The sequence below is a fragment of the Hippoglossus hippoglossus genome, chromosome 8 (genome assembly GCF_009819705.1).
Source record: "Hippoglossus hippoglossus isolate fHipHip1 chromosome 8, fHipHip1.pri, whole genome shotgun sequence".
NCBI lineage: Eukaryota > Metazoa > Chordata > Actinopteri > Pleuronectiformes > Pleuronectidae > Hippoglossus > Hippoglossus hippoglossus.
The window spans coordinates 6,288,674-6,308,100 of record NC_047158.1 but is presented as its reverse complement, the minus strand read 5'-3'; the positions used below and the strand labels follow the sequence as shown (position 1 = coordinate 6,308,100).

General features: G+C 42.5%; 1 protein-coding gene across 4 annotated transcripts; it reads left to right on the top strand.

The window, feature by feature from the left end:
• Positions 1-405: 405 nt before the first annotated feature.
• trip10a (thyroid hormone receptor interactor 10a) lies at positions 406-19,127 on the top strand. Of its 4 annotated transcripts, XM_034593467.1 has the most exons (16): positions 406-834; positions 6,254-6,369; positions 7,007-7,063; positions 8,546-8,693; positions 9,520-9,582; positions 10,388-10,492; positions 10,751-10,879; positions 11,389-11,535; positions 11,634-11,822; positions 14,525-14,689; positions 14,965-14,988; positions 15,596-15,705; positions 15,953-16,085; positions 16,920-17,008; positions 17,115-17,248; positions 17,570-19,127. In XM_034593467.1, exons 1-16 carry the CDS (start codon positions 811-813, stop codon positions 17,719-17,721), a joined length of 1,785 nt encoding a protein of 594 aa, XP_034449358.1. In that variant the 5' UTR covers positions 406-810; the 3' UTR covers positions 17,722-19,127. The 4 variants fall into 4 exon arrangements, with proteins under 4 accessions (XP_034449358.1, XP_034449359.1, XP_034449360.1 ...); XM_034593468.1 differs by lacking the exon at positions 14,965-14,988 and having other exon boundaries at positions 409-834; XM_034593469.1 differs by lacking the exon at positions 14,525-14,689 and having other exon boundaries at positions 410-834.
• Positions 19,128-19,427: the final 300 nt, after the last annotated feature.

Here is a 19,427-nt window from a genome sequence, read left to right as displayed (position 1 = left end):
GTGGAAATTAACTTGTTTCTGGTCGAATTTGAATGTCGGTGCTTTGGAGACAATTGGATTGCACCACAGGAGCAGTATGGAGGCATTTCATGTTTATTTTCTGTTGTTCTTTTTGCGTTTGAAAAATCGGTCACCATTTACTTCAATTGTATTGTGTTTGACTGCAACGCTGTTTACCCCTGAGACCCCCAAAAGGGCTTTGTGGACTCGAACACTTCACCCACCCCTGCATCGGCATAGTGGTGAGTAGAAAATGAGGTTTTGGGTGAACGATCCCTTTAACTGGGAGTCAGCGGTGACATGAGTAGCTCCTGGTGAATGTGGCAGCATCAGTCAGCCCCGTCAGGGCAGCAGAGCTGGATGAAGGGCCTCTCAGCAGGGTGGTGTTATAACAAAAAACAACACCTAACTTTATGGGTTAGGACAGAACGCATCGTGTGGCTCTGATCCCTGGCCTTGTCTCCCCTCTGGATTCAGCGCACTGGCCCTTTAAGATTTAGGATTTGGGAGTGACGCGGATGTGGGAGTTTATCCTTCTCTGCTGCGCGGAGAGAAACACTCGAACACAATCGGAGCAGCGACCGTCAGCCATAATTAATTAGCTCATTATGGTGCTGCTGCACATTAGTCGTTGAATGAAGCAGCAGCGGGATGTGTTGAGGTTACGACTGGTTTAGCGCGTCGGGATTCTCGGTGCCAGGGCCTCCTCCTCCTCCTCCTCCCCCTCCTCCTCTTCCTCTGAGCTGCGGGGATAAACTTCGGAGAACTTCTTTGTATCCTCGGACTCTCAGCTCGGCCAACAGGCTGAACATGGACTGGGGCACGGAGCTTTGGGTGAGTCCCTCGTCTTCCTCCCTTCGATGATAAAAGTGACATTATTCGTGGAAAGGAGTGTGTGACGCTTTAAAGTTGTGCATGTGTGGATTAAATGTAGGAGGGTAAAAAAACAACAACGACGGTTTTTCGCTCCGTAGCCGCTCGGTTGTGTTTGCAAAACGGTGCGTTCACGGACGCGGTTCCATTTTCGGACAATTTTCTTAAGAGCGAAACAAAAGAGTTGGGTTTTTTTTTTTACATATCCTCTCATATGAACGTGTTGCATTCACTGAAAGCGAATATGAGTTTATTTGTAATTTAGATTCTTATTCACTGTGTGACACTTCACTGACTTGTACTGGACAGATGTAAAGTTATGTAGTGTGCAGGCTATTTACGTCTCTCACCCACTGGGAACAAACAAGTACTAAATCAAAAGTAACTTGAATATTAAGTCGAATTAATCCAATATTTCACGTCAGACTCTTTTAAACTCTATTAATTATAATAATAATAATGTCCTAAAGTCCTTATATAGCACTTCTCAAAACATAGTTACAAGTTGCTTCATAACCCCAAAAAAACACAAGTAGAATAGATAAACAAATAAAAACACAGTCATAGAATAATGAATACACTTAACATGTAACAGCAACGTAAGCATGACCTTCCATTACAATAATAAAAAGTAGAATCAGGTAAAATCGGGGATTGCGCTACGATAAAAGTACATTTTAGGCTTTTGAATCAAAGTAGGATTGTGTCAGTGTCAGAGTATTATTTATTCTACAGCCTATACACAAATTTACACACAAACAAATGTAATTGTGCTGAGGTGTGTTGTAGTGAGATGATTGATTGTTTACACTGGCACACCTTCCATAGAGAGGACACCAGATGCTGCCTGGATGAAACGCATTGTGTGTCCTCCTCAGTGACATGATCGTTTATTAAAAAAACAAAAACAAACAGTGCACAGATTTCATTCATATTCATTTTCCAATGAGCTGCAAAGGAGTCAAGTGTTGGATGTAAACAGATGGGTTATATTTCTATTAGGCTTAGCTGACATTCCCAGTTACTAAATATTAGCTGGTGTGACTGGGGGCTGTTAAAAACAAATCAAGGTTCTACAGCTAAAGCGGTAATCTTGGATGCGATGTTGACAGCACCGTCCAGAATCTAAACTAATCCTGTTTAAAAATCTCTCCGTGCACCACACTGCCTTGGTGACTGCCACAGTTTACGATCCAGCGCACTGTACTGAGGAGATGAAGCCACACGTTTTGCAAACATGCACATTTGCAGGGAACCTGAATATGTAAAATGGAGCACTGTGAGGATGAGGACAGGGAGGTTGTGACCTCATTACAGACGCTCCCCCTAGGCCTCTTCCCCCCTGTCCCTTTTCCATCGTTCATGCCGGTGCAACAGCCTAATTAGTTTTGCCCTACTTTGATTGAGGCAGAGAAACGCCCGCACCCCCAGTATTAATCAGAATCTCTATATCTGAACAGAAGTCTCACATTCATCGCTGTGTTCGTTTCCCTTGTTTCAGAGGAAACTCTCCTGACAAAGGATTCTGCCTTCAGTCAGTGTGAAACACAAATTATCCAGCTCTTAGTTTCTGTACTGAAGCCTCACCTGTCTAGTTAGACAAAGCCCTGCAGGCATAATTGGTTGTGTTTATGTTTGGCCAAAGAGTCATCCCGTGAGCCAAGTCAGCTCTATGGCATCTGTCTCCTGATTGTTGTTAATCCATACGCTATTTTAAGGCATAGTTTTGCAGAGTGGAAGATCAGTGGCATTAGCTGTGATAGTGAGCGCTACCAGGCCACTCCTGAGAACTATTGTGACAGATTTTGGCCAGGGCCGGGCCCCTAGTTTTTCTACAAGACGGGACGAGTCAGGGCTCAAACATCCACCTAAGCCCTGCAGGACGGTGACTAACTTTTAAAGTTATGTGGCACTCGCTGGATGCCAGTTTTCTCTCCTGTATTTCTAGAAGGACTGGAAGATAACATCTTTGAAATCCCAGTTTCGAAGCATGATGAAGCCTATCTGTCTTTTATTGCACCCTTTTGGCTAAATCTGTGCCATAAAACGTAAATTATGACTTTATGATAAGTTCTATAATCTATTGGACATACTGTAAATACAACATTTAGTGTGCCCATCTAAAAGGGTGAAGTAAGTGGGGGAGAGAAAGATGCAACCGATGCTACCGCAGCTCCAGTAATGTGTCACAGTTTTTAAAAACTTAAGCGGTCTAAACTCTATGTTAGGACACGGGAGGAGGCTGAATTTATAATGAAATAACCAGGATACAAGCCACAAGTATCAGTGAAATTTACTGCTCAAACAAAGGCACGACCAACCACAGTTGTCAGGAGCAGTTTCATATCCAGCCGTTAATGATTTATGAAAATCAGCTCAGTACTCACCCTGTCTCTCTGGGGTCCTATGACGGTTATTTTGACTGGTGATGAAGTGCAGCTGACATGTCTGAGAGCCACTGGTGTTTGCCGACATGCTGACTATGGCCTGTAAAATCTATTTTTATGTATTTGATGACAGTTTTAACGACATGGGATTTTTCTAATTGCAGCACTTTAGCTTTGAATCAAGAAGTTATACAGTTAATATATATAATCAGATTTTACCTCTGTATAAGCTCAGAGTTCACCCAATGGGCTGTTGTTCTGCACCCAACCTGAAAAATATGTGATGCATTTATGTACAGGGAGAAAACAGTCAATATACATATAGGGTTGATTCTACAGTATTGAATTATCTAGCGTTTCTCTCCTGAATCTGATAAATGTTGCCAACATGAACAAGTTTGCTCTCTGCAGCTGTGTTGTGTATGGTTGTGTAAATCCTGGATTGTTGGTAGTCACTTCCTGGTGGGATCACTCTGAGTGGGAGACAGAATAATGTTTCGCGGACCCACTGCCCAGCCAACGCAGAGACTACACCCAACACATCTTATCTGCTCGTTTGTGGCCTTCCCATTAATCGGTGTCCACAGACGTTGACCTGGCACAAGACTGACAGGCAGTTCAGAAACTGAATATGCAAACGATTGGACGTGTGTATGCAAACGGTCTGAATCAAGAGCTGCCAAAAATAAATATATTTCTCCATTTCTGCTATCAAAGTCTTTCCATAATATGATGCATAAACTGCTCATAGTGATGTAATTTGAAAATCAACATTTAAGATTCCAAAGAAATTCAGATATGTCAGCCCTCCTCCTCGTTTCCTTGATGGTCATTACAGGAGTTGATGTGATGGCACTGCACTTCCACATTTCACACCGTAACTCCCCAGTTGTTCAGTGTAAACATGGCCAGTATTTCAAAAGTTTCCATCTGTCATATTCCTCATATTTCATAACTCGCCCTCTTACAGTGGCCTTTAAAACCTTGATTCAGGCCTGGTCATGTATGTGACCGGTCGTGCTTCTCGATTCTTACGTAGTTAGTCATCTCCTTACCAGTTCAATTGGATTTTGTCTCCTGGTGGCTTCAGTGCTTCAGTGCTGAGTTATTATGTGTTCATAGGTTGCTGAAATAGTTTCTTGGTAAGTGGCAGCGTGTCAACTTTTTACCCCCCCTGTCTGCTTTTTTGCTGGTTGGTTTGTGTGTTTTGTTTTTAAGCAAGATTACACAAAAACAACCGGAGGGATTACTGCCAAACTCTGTGGAAGGATGCGGTATGTGTCACTGAAGAAACAATCACATGTTTGTAAGGATCTGGATGAGGGTGCGGATCCAGGATTGTTTTCTTGAACATTGCAAGATTTATCCAAATTTTCACTGTTACCCCACAGGAAGTAATTTGTTGATTTTGATGAAAAGAAGAAAATAAAATCTGGTATTTTTGCAGAACTGATCCAAGACAATCCAAGAGTGTGTGAAATTTGGTGCAGCTTCATTGTATACAAGGGGACTGTTAGGCCTTGGTGGAGGTATGCGCTCAACTATGTGCCCCTCTAGTTTCCCCTGTAATGAATCCAACGTGTTTTATGGTCAGCATAGATAACTGCAGCCTTAGTTTTCTGTTCGATTGAATGTGGTGATATTGAAATGGATTCAGCCAGTTGCTGTTCTAAATCATTCACAACATAAATAATCTGTCACGAGGAAGATAATCTGTTGTTAACACAGGCATCTTTGGAAATGGGAAAATCCATAGTTGTAAGTCATCTGTAGCGACTATCGTTACTTGAGCTCTGTAATTAATGACAGTGAATTAAACCCCCGGTGCTGCCTATTGGTTAGGTGTTACTGCGGTGATGGATTGCAGGCCTCTATTTGAACCTTTTTTTTAACTGTGTCCTGTAATTAGTCTAAATGTTGTCTCATTCATTTGAGTTTTGTCTCTTTTGTTTTTACCTGAAGGGGAGGAGGGGTACAGCAGAACATGGCCTAACTTGTTAGGAATCCCTCTTTTCAAATTGCAACCCCCCCTTCCCCCCCCTCAATACTTAAAGTCAGCAGCAAGAAAAAACGTGAGGGAAATGGTTCCGGGTGTAGAGTGAGAGAAAGATTGGCTTAGATATCATCTCCCTCTATTAGTGGACCTGCCTCGGCTTGTAGGTGCCATAGAGTGCACGTGCAAACAAGAGAAACATGATGTACCTCCTTCATGCTGAAAAATGGAAAAAGGAAATGTCAGCGGATTCAGTTGTACGGGAACAGACAAAAGAAATAGGTCATAGATTTGCATTATAAAGAACTCATCTGATGTAAGTGAACACATGACACAGTACAGAATGTCAGATCAGCTTAGGGCTGTGCAATAAAACAATATCAAGAATGATCACAATATAATTTTCATCAAAAGCAATATGACAAAAGCCCAATATTAATATTGCTTATGCACATAAACATGAGGATGTATTACATATAATTGAATTGTAAAATGTTTTGCTGTTTATCTAGTGTTTGTCATCCTCTGCTCATAAAGAATAAATAATCATTTATTGTGACAATTATCGTGAAGATAATTTTTTGGCCGTAGTACCCGTGGCCCTAGAGGAGTCTGAATCCACCTTTTTCCCTCCTGAGAGTCTTGACTCCTGTCGTGACCCAGTTCTCTCTCTCTCTCTCTCTCTCTCTCTCTCTCTCTCTCTCTCTCTCTCTCTCTCTCTCTCTCTCTCTCTCTCTCTCTCTCTCTCTCTCTCTCTCACAACACGAGTGCCCCATGATTTACAGCGAAGCGGAAGTTTGGAGACCGTTCACATGTGGAGAGCATCCGTGGAATCCAACAAACCTTGATGTGTTTAGTTTATCCCCCTCCATTCATGATTCTTCTCGCTGACCTCAAACTCAACCAGTGGAACATCCCAGTTATTTTCTCCCCCACAGAAGTTCACACATGCCTTAATGTCGTTTTCCTTATTGGTCTCTCGTGCTCCCCTTTCCTCCAGGACCAATATGACATCATCGAGAAGCACACGCAGTCCGGCCTGGAGCTGGTGGAGAAGTATGTGAAGTTTGTGAAGGAGAGGACGGAGATCGAGCAAAACTATGCCAAACAACTGAGGTAGGAGCCGCTCTTGATGTGGTTCAACTGTGCTTGTCTGCCTCAAATGCCTGTGTGCAAGTGTGTCGCCCAAAGCAGCTCATACTGTGTGTGTGTGTGTGTGTGTGTGTGAGATTGTGTGTGTGTGTGAGATTGTGTTTGCATGGGTGTATTTTAGAAGGCTGTTTATAAAATGTTTGTGGGGTCTTATGACTACTTTGGGACAGAATCTAACTTGTCTCTGGAACACTGGCCTCATTCTCCAGCTGCAGTGTGTGCCCTCTCTCTCCTTCTCTCTCTCTCTCTCTCTCTCTCTCTTTCTCTCTGTCTCTCCATCCGTGGAGCTCTCTCTCCCATGCAGTTGTCTTCCAGCGTGCAGGCCGACATCTGTTGTTGTGCTGAGCTTTGCTGGAGAGGAGAGGAAGTGGGAGCAGACTGGCACATGATAGACAGGATGTGGTCAGAGGGAGAGAGAAAGAACAGCTATTTTAATTAGTTTACAAGTGGACTGTTGTTTTTTAAAAACTGTTGTATAAAAAGGTGCCAGGGGGGTGCCTAAGAATATATTTTTTGGTCCTTGTTTTCAGCCGCTTCCCAGTGAGAATTTGTTCGTTTGTATTTGTTGACTAATTGTGTGATGAACTTTCGCTGTTTGCAGGAACCTCTCAAAGAAATATAACCTAAAGAGAAGCAGCAAAGATGAACCCGAGTGCAGGTGAGCTGCTATTCTCCTTAAGAAAACTTAGAAACACGTGTGAATTCAATATTTTTATTGTATGTATAAGTATAAAATCAAATGACAAATTATATGACATGAAATAGTCTAATAGAAGTGATTAACTCGCACAGAATAACCACCCAAATCTGAAGCTCTTCACACACTACACCCTCCCTGCTCCACATTTAGAGACTAGTTGATGAACATATTGGAGCATTTAACAGCCGGAAACCAATTTTCCCCTCAGGAGTTTGGAGAAAACAAAACGGAACTAAGAGGCTGAATAAAGACTTGCTTTCACCAAGTTGACACAAACTTTGTTGTTGCCAAGGTTGTAAAAGGTGATTTTATACATCACTGTTGCATTCACAACTTGTTTCCCCTGCTAAAAGGGATTGTTTTTTCAGGTTTAACGTTTCACACTCTCTGAGCACTTAGAAATTCCACTCTCATACTTGATTCCGCATGATGTTGGAAACATTCCTCTGAGATTCTGCTCCGTGCTGAGATGATTGCGTCACATGATTTCTGCAGATCTGTCAGCTGCACATTTATGCTGAAAATTCTCAATGCTCATTCTACCACATCCTAAATGGCCTCTAGTGGTTTTAGATCTGCTGACTCTGGACAGCGTTGAACTTCACTAAACTCGTCGTCATGTTCTTGAAACTGGTTTGAGACAGTTAGCTTTGAGACACGTGTGTCATCATACTGGAAGTTGCCATTGGAAGATGGTAAATTGTGGCCATAAAAGGATGCATGTTGTCATCAACAATACTCAGAGAGGATGTAGCATTTAGATCATGATTGATTGGTATCAAGGGGCTGTCAAGAAATCCCCTGACTAATACACCACCACCAGTCTGAACCGTGGACACAGAGCTGCTGTGTTTCAGGTTGTTCATCAGACTGTCCCATTCTTCTGAATATCACAGGAAAAACAGAATTAACTGATTTGATTTTGGTGAAAGGTCAAAAGTCACTGTGATGCTTACAAAGCATGTTTTTGGCAGTTAGTCTAATAATCACATGCTCATCATGACACAATTTAACACAATTGTGTGATGGTATTCAATGATAAAGTCATGACTTTCTATATCCAAACGGTCAAAGGTCAACTTTGAACACTTCTCCGGCCACTGTTCACCATAACTCAGGAAGAGATGGGGAGATTGTGACCATATTTCCTTCAACAGTTTGTTAAATACTCAATGAGGGAACTAACAAGTAAAAACAGAACTCAAATCAAGCTTCAAACTGTGAGGGATCGTTGTGTCATGTGTGTTATCCATGCTGTTGTAGCCATTTAAATGCCCCTAGAAGGAAACAGGAATGAGGGAGTGATGAGCCTCTTATGAATTGGCCCAATGTTGACTTTCTCTGTGTATTTATCATCATATCAGTGCCCCCATCACCGTGTCATTATTTATCCACCCTTTCCTCTCTCCTCCTCCTCCTCCTCCTCCTCCTCAATGGCAGATTATCCAGCTACCAGTCTTTTTTGGAGATCCTGAATGAGATGAATGACTACGCCGGGCAGAGGGAGCTGATTGCTGAAAACATGATGATGAACATTTGCATCGATCTCACCAAGTACCTACAAGAGCTGAAGCAGGAGCGGAAGACGGTGAGTTATGGAGAGATATAGAGAGAACTGGGAGTGCACTGGTATTAGCAGGGAAAGGTCCATCTCTTTAGTCAGTATACTCCAAATAAGTGTGTTTCTATCACTTACATGGTGCATTTGAAACTAAATATTGTGATCCCTTGGAATAACATGTCAAAATGTACTCACAACCTTTCGATCGTTTAGTGTTTCAACTATGTTGTGTTGTGGTGTTTGGGGCCGTATTGTCTTTACTTTTAATAGAGTTTTACTTTTTTTACATCTTGATTTGAGCCTGATCCCATTTCAAACTCTTTCATCTGCCGTGGAAGAGCTAAACAGAAACACCTAGATTTTATTCGAGTGTATGCACTTGTACACTGGTATGTGTCTGCAGCATCACATTCAACAGCAGCCTGAGAACATGCTTGATGGGAATTTAATCTCGAGTATACAGCCCAAGTGGAGTGTAAAGCGCGAGAGGAGAGAAATGGCAGACGAGGGGTGGAGATGCAGGGATCTCACTGTTGTGGCAGGAAGGAAGTGTCTCCTAAGGAAAATATGGTTCGGGCGGTACTGTGTAATTTCTGTTAGAGGAATGCTTCGGCTTTGTCTCGCTGGATTGCAAAATGTTGCAGCCATGTAAAAGCTTGTGCTGCAGACGTGACGTCTCGAACAGACACACTGGTATTTGTTTTCTTCTCTGACATATTGAGTGAGTTTGGGAGGCCATTGTTTATTCTGTGTCTGGCCGTACATGTGGGTCTCTCTCCCTCTCTCCCTCTCTCCCTCTCTCGCTGTCATCTGACCCTCCTCACACCCTGGCTATTTTTATGAATGTCTGCAGTATCTGATGGAGGCCAAGAAGGCCCAGCAGAGTTTGGAGAGCACCTACAAGCAACTCGACGGTGTAAGTCAAACATTTTCTGAAATACTTTTTTCTTGAAAAGGCATCCAATAAGCTTTGAAACAGCATTTTATATTGCAAAAGCAAAGACTAATACTACAATGGCACTTAGTAGATTGCATACCTCTGCCAAGGCCCAGCACCCCCCTTGGATTGAATCAAGCTGCACCAAAATTCACACACTCATAGAAATCAGTTCCCTAAATGTGCCAAAAAAAAAACAATCCTCAAGACCTAGGAATTATTCCCTAGCAAATCAGTGAAAAATTGGAAAAATGCCTCCATCTCGTAATGTTAAAGAAAAGGGGGATGAAACACTCCTGGATCTGCAACAAATTTAAAAGGTTCTTCCTTGACCTATACCGAATCCTTCCACCAAGTTTCGAGGAAATCTGTGAAGTTGTTTTTGTGTAATCTGGCTTGCAAACAAACAAACCAACAAACAAATGGACAGGGGTGAAATATAACCTCCTTGGTGGAGGTAATAGGCTCATTTATTTCTCTCATTTTCCTCTGTGTTGTTTTGTTTCGGAAAAAACAAAAATATTCTCTGTGAAAGAAAAGGTTCAGTGCGGTCTGTCAGATAGCTTAATTTGTTTAATGGCCGTTAAGCAGTTCCTAATTTTAGACGAGTATCATCAATCCAAGATTTCTTTCTAGTGATGATTGGAATTTTTGAAAGACCGTAAAAAAAGATTCTTCTGCTCCAAAAAGTCAAACCTTTAAATTTTTCATTGAGGCAATGGCTTCACTTACCCTGATGAAATGAACGTGGTCTTTTCTTTTTCATTTTCTCTCTGCACACCAGAGTAAAAAGCGCTTTGAGAGGGAGTGGAGAGAAGCGGAGCGTGCAGCACAGTATGCAGAGAAGACCGATCAAGACATCAACGCCACGAAAGCAGACGTTGAAAAGGTAACAAGGTGGGGGGGATAAATCTGTATTATAAGGACTATTTCACACAATTTAAAGTCAAATCAGATTCTGCTGGTTAACCTGTCTTCTCCGTGTGTGTGTGTGTGTGTGTGTGTGTGTGTGTGTGTGTGTGTGTGTGTGTGTGTGTGTGTGTGTGTGTGTGTGTGTGTGTGTGTGTGTGTGTGTGTGTGTGTGTGTGTGTGTGTGTGTGTGTGTGTGTGTGTGTGTGTGTGTGTGTGTGTGTGTGGGTGGTTCTAGGCCAAACAGCAGGCTCATTTGAGGGCACATGTAGCCGAGGAGTGTAAGAACGACTACGCTGCTCAGCTCCAGAAGTACAACAAGGAGCAGAGCCAGTTCTACTTTAATGACATGCCACTAATATTCAACGTAGGTGAATAGAATACTGCAACAGGACAATTTTACTGCCTTCAACATTAAAGGGAGTTGTTACAATAAGCCTGAAAAGTGAATTTCTTGATTCCACATGATAAAGGACATGAATGGCATATTGCAATTTGAGCATATATCAGTTTTTCTAAATTTAAATGCACACTGTACAGTTTGTCGCCACTTTATGCTGCCATGTGTATATCACTGCACACTTTGTACCAGTAATAAAAGCTGCACTCACTGATTTAAAATCCAAAGATTAACTCTTCAGTTAAATTTGTTAATTTTGGCTATATTGGCATTAGCACATATACAGTATAATAGAATCATAAATTACTTGACTTGTTCAGTTTCTATATATTGTATTTCATCCCAAAGGAGATCCTGTACTACAGAAGTAACATGTTGTGACCTTGATATTGACATACTCGTTGATGTATGGGCTCTGTATTATCTGAACCCTAATATTGACAGTTTCTGAGCAACTGTTGTTGTGTTTTCTCTAGAATCTGCAGGATCTGGATGAGAGGCGAGTACGGAAGATGGCCCAAGGTTACATTTTGTTCTCGGACACAGAGAGGCATGTGATGCCTATCATTGGCAAGTGCCTGGAAGGCATTACTAAAGCCGGCACTAACATTAATGAGAAGAATGTGAGTTGGTTTCCAAAAATGCTAAATGGATTTTAATGTGTTGCATGGCTTTATGCTGCACATTGAGAATGACTCATTGATAATTACATCAACTTCAGGACTCCATGGTTGTAATAGAGCAGAACAAGTCGGGCTTTGAGCGTCCTGGAGATGTGGAGTTTGAGGACTACAGTCAGGGCATCAACCGGGCCTCATCTGACAGCAGCCTGGGCACGCCCAAGGGCCCCCTGGACCTCCTGGGAAAGAACAAGAGCAAAAACTTTTGGCTTTTCAGCAAAAGGAGCAAGGTAGGACGTTTCACACTAGCAGAGCACAGTTTATCCTAATGACATGGCCTCGCTCTTTGCTTTGTGGAAATTCTGCAACGAATGAGTTTGCATCAACGATCAGCAACGGCAGATCTGAAAGTCTACTGGGCGGCAGCCAGGCAGATTAGTGGGTGACTTCTTGCATGGCAAAGTTACTGTTTGAGCCAAAGAGCCAGCAGGCAGAGTCAAGAAATCCCCTCCACAGAGAGCACTCATGATGGACCTGTGGTTGTGGCTACACACACACACACGCACACACACACACACAACCCTCTCATCTCCAAAATTCAGTATAATGCATGAACCTCTTTCATTATGCTACACATGAACTCACACGTGCGCCGACCGACACCTCTAGAAAAGGTCCTTTGCATGACTCTGTCCCTGGCTGTGAGTGAATAAAACCTTGCCCCCACACGCACCCTCTCTCTGCAACGTGGTTTCCAATAGGTCAACAGGCAGTCAGCATTCTGCTGTGCTTGTGCTTTCATCAGCACAGAGCCCAAACAACATTGAATTTTCCTCTACAGGGATACGCAAACACACTGCTCCCATTATACTGGCCAGAACCTAGCATTATGTCTGTCATCACAATAAAATCTTTGGACCAACACCAGGATGACACCAGCTCAGAGAAACTGGATCACACACATTCATGCTATAAAAATTTAATGCTGACATTTTTCTGTTTGCTCTCGAGTATCGACTTCAGTCTAGTGAGCTTCCATACGTTGTAAATCTTTGAGCTTTCTTGCTGAGGTCCCAAATTAAAGTGGTGATACGAGTGGCTGACCACTAACCAGCTAATGGTTCCCCCCTCCTCCAGTCCCAGCACTAAACGATCCCTTCTTTCAGTGTTTGCTTGTTCAGCGCCTCTCCTCTCTGCATGTCGTACTGGCTGTGCTTTGCCGTGCACTCTTCCTGTTCTGTGTATGTGTGTGGCACACTGCTCTGTGTCATCAGTCATGCTCTCCCAATTAGGCCTGTTGCTGTATGAAAAGGAGGCACACTATACTGGCTCGAGTGAGCGTTTGGTTTATCCCTGGCCCCCCTAAACATTTCCATTCTCAGCTGCCCTCCTGTATTTAGAGCCCCATAACTCTCAGGAAAACTAGCACCTACCCTGTAGATGTTCACGTAATAATAGTGTTGCACTTAAAACTCTCTGTATTTACACAAGGAGCCTTTTTGTAGAGCAGTTATAGACATTCACTGTATAGACTCGACTGGAAGGTATCAGCTTCCTATGTAATTCAACTAATAGAGCCCACCCCCACCTCTCCACATAGACATAAAGCTGAGACAGTTTTTTTTTAATGGAGTTCACTCCAGGCATGTTTTCAAGTTGACCTCATTGTAAGAGTTCACACAGGGTATTTATTAAGCTCCGAAAAATCTATAAGCACTATTCCACTGTGTTAATTAAGCCGCGTGCACTGATATATGGACTAATATTTCATCTGCATAGGTCAGACTGGGAGATCTCATCGATTTTACCGTGAACACTATGTTTCACTTATGTTCTTCTTGACTCTGTCAGGTTTTTATTACATGGGTCTGATTTTCACAGTTTGAGTCATTGTGCTCATCATTCTTTTTTTTAAAAAAGTTTTTCGAATCTTTTTCTCCGCGAATGCATAGGACACCGTTACTGTATCCAAACCCCAAAACAGTGTGTGTGCATTCTGACTCGTTTGTCATAAGTTAACCAAGAAGCAGCACCTGAAGTGTTTATGTTTTCAGTAAACAGTTTGGGTAAAACTTAACTTTGATTGTATCTCAGTAGAGCTTCTTTGGATCATGTCCCATCCCTCAACAAAATTTCATGAAAATTTCATGGATGTTTTTGCATAATTCTGCTCACTAACGAACAAACAAGGCCCAACAGTCCCCTTATGAAACCACATTTAAATGTATTTGATCTGGAATTTATTTGGAATTGTAGACACTCATAACATTGGCCCCCTAAACATGCTTGATTTAGTTTTTTTTCTTCAAGATCCAAAAGAAAAAACCATCCAGAAATGATCCAGATCTGCACCAAATTTCCTGGAACCGGTCAAATGTATTTTTTTTTGCGTAATCCTGCTGACAAACAAACAAACAAACAAACAAACAAGTAGTGATGTCCTATTAAACAATATTGTCGTTTCACCACAGCTCTTCAATGTGGCTGATGAGTAAAACAGCATCTAGCTAACCCACAACCCAGCTTCCTTCCTGTGGCTCACTCCTTCAACCTGAAGCGAGGTTGAGCTACAGGCACCGAGAGCTGTGGGTGGTGGCTTTCGCCGTGGTTTTTGAGTTGTTGTTTTTTTTTTTTTTTCATGTGTGTGTCAATGAGAGCCAAAGAGACAGATGTATGTTTGTGCTTTTCATGCTCTCTGGGCTCGTGTGCTGGGTTTGCTCCAGTGTTGTCTTCCTGGCTTCGTGGTGCGCTTCAAGGTGTTGACTGTGTCTTTTTCTTTCCCTTGTCACCTTTTTGTCTTCCCCGTCTCCCCCCACCTCTCTCTCTCTTTCTCTCTTTCTCTCTTTCTTTCTTTCTTTCTTTTCTTTCTTTTCTTTCCATCCTTCCCATCCTTCCAACCCCTCCCCCATGTCTCCCCTTATCCTGAACACCGCCCTCCGCCTGCATATCTCATGCTCGGGTGCTGGTACTTTGGTGGCGCTCCCCTCTCCAGCTCTCTCCCTCCACGCTCCCACCTTTCTCCACACCCCCCGCCCCCTCGCCTGCTAACGGACCCCCCTCCCCCAAGTTTGGCCGGGACCCCCTGTCGTACTGTTTGAAGGAGATCAATAAGACAGTCAAACCCAGAATCTCTTCCTTCCGGACGCTCAGGAGATCGGTGAGTCACCAGGGGAGAAGGTTTCGGGTGCCAGGAGACCTCCACCCCATCAGGGCTCGCAGACCACCACCATGTGTTCCTGCCGCTGCGACAGTGACCGATGATTCACACACATGTGGCATAGCTCTTACTACTCATACCCACTATTTTCAATATTTGTGTGCTATATATAAACATGTAAGGGACACTTTGTAGGGCTGTGGAAAACGAAAAACCACTTTTAAGGATACTGTGAGATATTTTTCTATACACATCCTGTTTCTGTTTTTCCTCAGAGGATTACTCCAGAGAGGATCATGGTAATATTGACAACAAAGCTGGTGTGGGTGGGGGTCTCAGCCGTGTGACACATAAAAGTGGCCACCTTTCCATTACAACACCTCAACTCATTGTAATAACTTTCCCTTCACAAAGCTCTGCTCAGACTTTCTGTGCTCAGATGACTCAACATGCAGCATCCAGCAGTGTTACGTGGCTCGGTTGTATTGAAGAGGTGGCCACCTGGTGGTGGAGTGAGGGACGAATACTTGGTAGCACGGGAGGAAACAGAGCAATAACCTGATTTATAAAATAGCTGTTTCTGCATGCTCGTTTATCACAGCTTTATTTCTTGATCATGTAGCCAAAAAGAAAATAGGACAAATTTATAAAAGTTTACTCCATTGTATTTGTTTGTCCATGGGTGGTGGCTTTCAGTTCAGCTCACTTTTGTACTTTTCCATTCATCTGAAGCCCAACACGTGTAACTAAGGCATTCGAAACTCATGTTTAGTCAGTGAGACAAATTGAGCTGAACTCAAACCGCAGGCTGGTTGTTTGTTTCTGTTCTCATGGTAACTGCCATTATGAAACTGCTGCTGTAGCGTAAGTGCGGTGTTAACCCACCCTTCCTGTGACCTTTTGCAGCCGACAGTGACTGAGGACTTTTCACATCTTCCTCCAGAGCAGCGCAGGAAGAGATTGCAACAGAAGCTGGAGGAAATTTGCAAAGAACTGCAAAAGGAAGTAGATCAGAGGTGTGTGTTTCTGTCTCCTCCTGTGTGGTGATAACTGTGTGTTGGAACCTCTCTGGCGGAGGTGGGGGTAAAATAATTCATGCTGTGCACATCAGCGTGTTTAACTTCTGTGGCGCCTGTGTGAGTGTTTGAATCGCGTACCCAGCCCTCAGCTCTGCCGGGAACCAATTTCTACTGAAAGTCACTCCTCCTTCTTCCCTTTTCCCCCCCACTCACTGTCTCTGTCCTCTCTCTCTCCTCTCTCTAGCGAGGCTCTGGGGAAGATGAAAGATGTTTATGAGAAAAATCCTCAAATGGGAGACCCCGCTAGTCTGGCATCCCAAATCAGCCAGACATCCCAGAATATAGAGCGACTGAGGGGAGAGCTCAATAAGTATGAGGTAATCATGAACTCTGCCCTTTTTAGTCTTATTATGAGGTAATCATTTACCACAATGAGGTCATACGGCTCTCAGCAGCTATTCTAACTTTAATGTTAATTAAGGGTCAGTTAGTTATTATGATGTCATAAGGTCCTAATTTTTTTCCTTCACACATTATGCGGTAATCATGCCCTCTGCTCTTAATTACAACTTATTACATTTTAAAATATTTATTCATTTTTCCTCAGATCTATTCTTTCAAGGAAGGGTCAGACAGAGGGCCGGTAAAGATAATACACAATGTGAAAAGGAAAGGTGAATGCCATTTTTATAAAAATAGAGGAGGCAATTAAAAGACCTACCTCCCGAAAACCCTGAATTGTAATATTTGTCCTCCTCTGGGTCATAAGTCAGTAAAATTGGACACACACCCACATAAGGATCATATTTTTGGATTCACTGTAATTTCCACTCTCTGAGGATGTCATTAATTCTAATGTCCATCACTAATGAACGTCCTTAAATCTGCTTAGAAGTCATAGAAAAGAAGAAACTTTTTTCATAAACCAGAACTTGCCTGAGAATCTTGTTATTTTTAATGATCTTTCAGTATCAAAGGGATTCTGTGATGTGTCCGGAAATTCGTATACACTGCAAACACCAACCGCATAAGAGCTAATCTGGCATCTGTTTAATGGTGCCAGAACGCCCAGATGTAAAGTGTTTGCCCACCTAGATGATGACAGGAGGTGTTGGGGTGTGAAGTACTCTGCGTCAGACTTTGAACAGGACTTTTTTACCAGCAAACTAATTATCTAACAATAAACATATCTGCTGCTCTTTCTCTTGTAGACCTGGGTGGCTGAAGCAGGAGGTCGAGGGGAAACGTTGCGCTACAAACCTCACACGTTCAACAATAACGGAGCTCATGATTTACAAAGGTAGCACTGCTAACAAGGCATAATGCATAATGTCTGACTCCATGTGTTTTTGTCTGTTCTGTACAGAAAAACTGTGTGATTTTCTTTTTTTTTCCCTTCTTTCCAGCCCCGATGGAGCTCAGTCAGATGAAAGCACTCCTGATCCCTCCCAAGCCATCTACGCAGAGTTCGACGATGACTTTGAAGATGACGAACTAACTGCTGCTATTGGGAATTGCACGGCCATGTACAACTTCCCTGGTATGTAACCCGACCTATTGAGAGGTTACAACAATTTCGGTTTCAACTTAAAAGAGATACTGCACACTTCATTGTGTTGATGAAATACATTAATGCTCTTTTCAAAATCACATTTCTTACCAAATTTATAAAGAACAACATCTATAGGTTGAACAGTGTCTCTTAGCAACGCCTCCCAGCAAGGCTTTTTTTTATTATTTCCAGGGGGAGACACTTCATTCAAAATTTATGGGTGGAGTTCCCCTTTATTAATGTTTGCGTTGCATCTTTAAAATGCCACAGAGTTATTCCCTTCCATCCAGTCTCTCTTCTCCTTTTCAGGCGCGAGTGAAGGGACCATCTCAATGTCGGAGGGGGAGGTGCTGGCTGTGGTGGAGGAGGACAAGGGCGACGGCTGGACCCGTGTCCGCAGGAACAACGGGGACGAAGGCTACATTCCTACGTCTTACGTCACGCTCTCCCTGAGCAAATGACGCACGCATGCGCGTGGGGAACAACAGAAGTAGAGATTAACACTTTGTAGAACTGTATGCAGTTTTTCCCCATGGGACCGATCATAAAGACGCCACATCACGCTGGGCAGGACCCCTTGTGAGTCCAGGGAGGGATCCAAACAACGTGCTTTGATTTCTTGAGAGCGGGGCCCCATGTGAGCAGAGGAATGGTGCTGAGAGTATGTTCCTCATGGCTGTCGTTACATTATTGTACCTAAACCACCCAAACCACAAGGATATTTAAATTTTGATTGCATGTCACAATGTTTTTCATTTTGGTTTTGGTTTATAAGTGTTGCATGGATCTGAGGCACCATCCTGGTCGCTCCACAGCCGAAGAAGACGCTAGCTTTCTGAATTTGAGAGGAGGAAGAGGAGGAAGACAAGTGCTGCTGCCATCTTTACACTGAGTGTTAATATCAGTAATGCATAGGAGGACGTTACGTCACCTGTTTACCTATTTCAGATCAAAACTGACCGGCTCTGACCCATGACACTCCACGGCCGAACGGAGAACACGATCTGTTGCAGTTTTTTGTCTCAAGCGTGACACTTTCTACTTTAAATAGCACTTGTGAAGTTGCATGGCACCGTCACTTTGCTCACGGTCGGAGATCTCGAGCGTCCCCAGGGGATGAGCGAGGCTCCGGGGGAAAGTGCTTCACTTGTGCTCGCTTCAGTTTGTGAGACCACATGTGAGGACGGCTCCCTCGTCATGGTAAATCACATGCACACAACAGAATAAACACTCCACGTTCTGACAATCACAGCCATATCATCATCATGTCACTTCAGTCTAAAGCAGTAACAAGGATATACACTAGCTATTTTCTAAAAGTTACAACCTGAAAATTGTACTAAAAATAATTTATTACAAATGTGTATGTTTCATAAATAATATTTTTAAGTTGGACAGAAGTTGTACTTTGTATTAAGGATGTTCTCACATTGTTTTTTTCCCCCTTTGCACACTTAGTGGACAGATTGTAGCCACAAAAGGGAGTAAAAATGCACACGTAGAATGTGCTACATTAAGAATATTGTATATATGTAATAAATAATATATATTTTAGTTATCACAACACCACTATTGTCTTATTAGCTTTTTAAGCTTTCAAATAAAGATAGTTACATTGTGAGAGAAAACTAAAAAGCTCTTATTGTGTTGCTAGTATTGTTTTATTATTATTATTTACTTATCACATTTTCAAGCTGATCCACATCCTGTTTTTTTCATCGTTATTGAGCCAGCAAGAAGCAATAACTGCTCTCGTGTCTTTGGTGCCTTTCTGGTTAAAAGCATTGTGTATATACCTTTTTTTTTGCATATTAAATATTTTGCTTTTTTTCAAGATTTAATAAATGCAAAGCACATTTCAAAGTTACAAATGGTTACGTCATTTCTGGACTTGGATAATAAATGTTGGGGAAAACCAGTGTCTGTTGGTCCGGCAAACTGGTGAATGATTATGTGAATTTGAGGTGTGTCAAGTTATTTAATGTTGAAATACTTTTTTCCTTTTCCTGGAACGGTTGATTTAGTGTTTGTGAACATTCATCCCTTTAAACTGAAGCTGGAAACTGGAGAAGTTGAATTTAAATGTGACCTAATTTACTATAAAGTTAATGAGGCAGTGGCTGGATGCAAGATTTGAGGTTTTGCAGGTAAAACAAGTTTCCTGTAT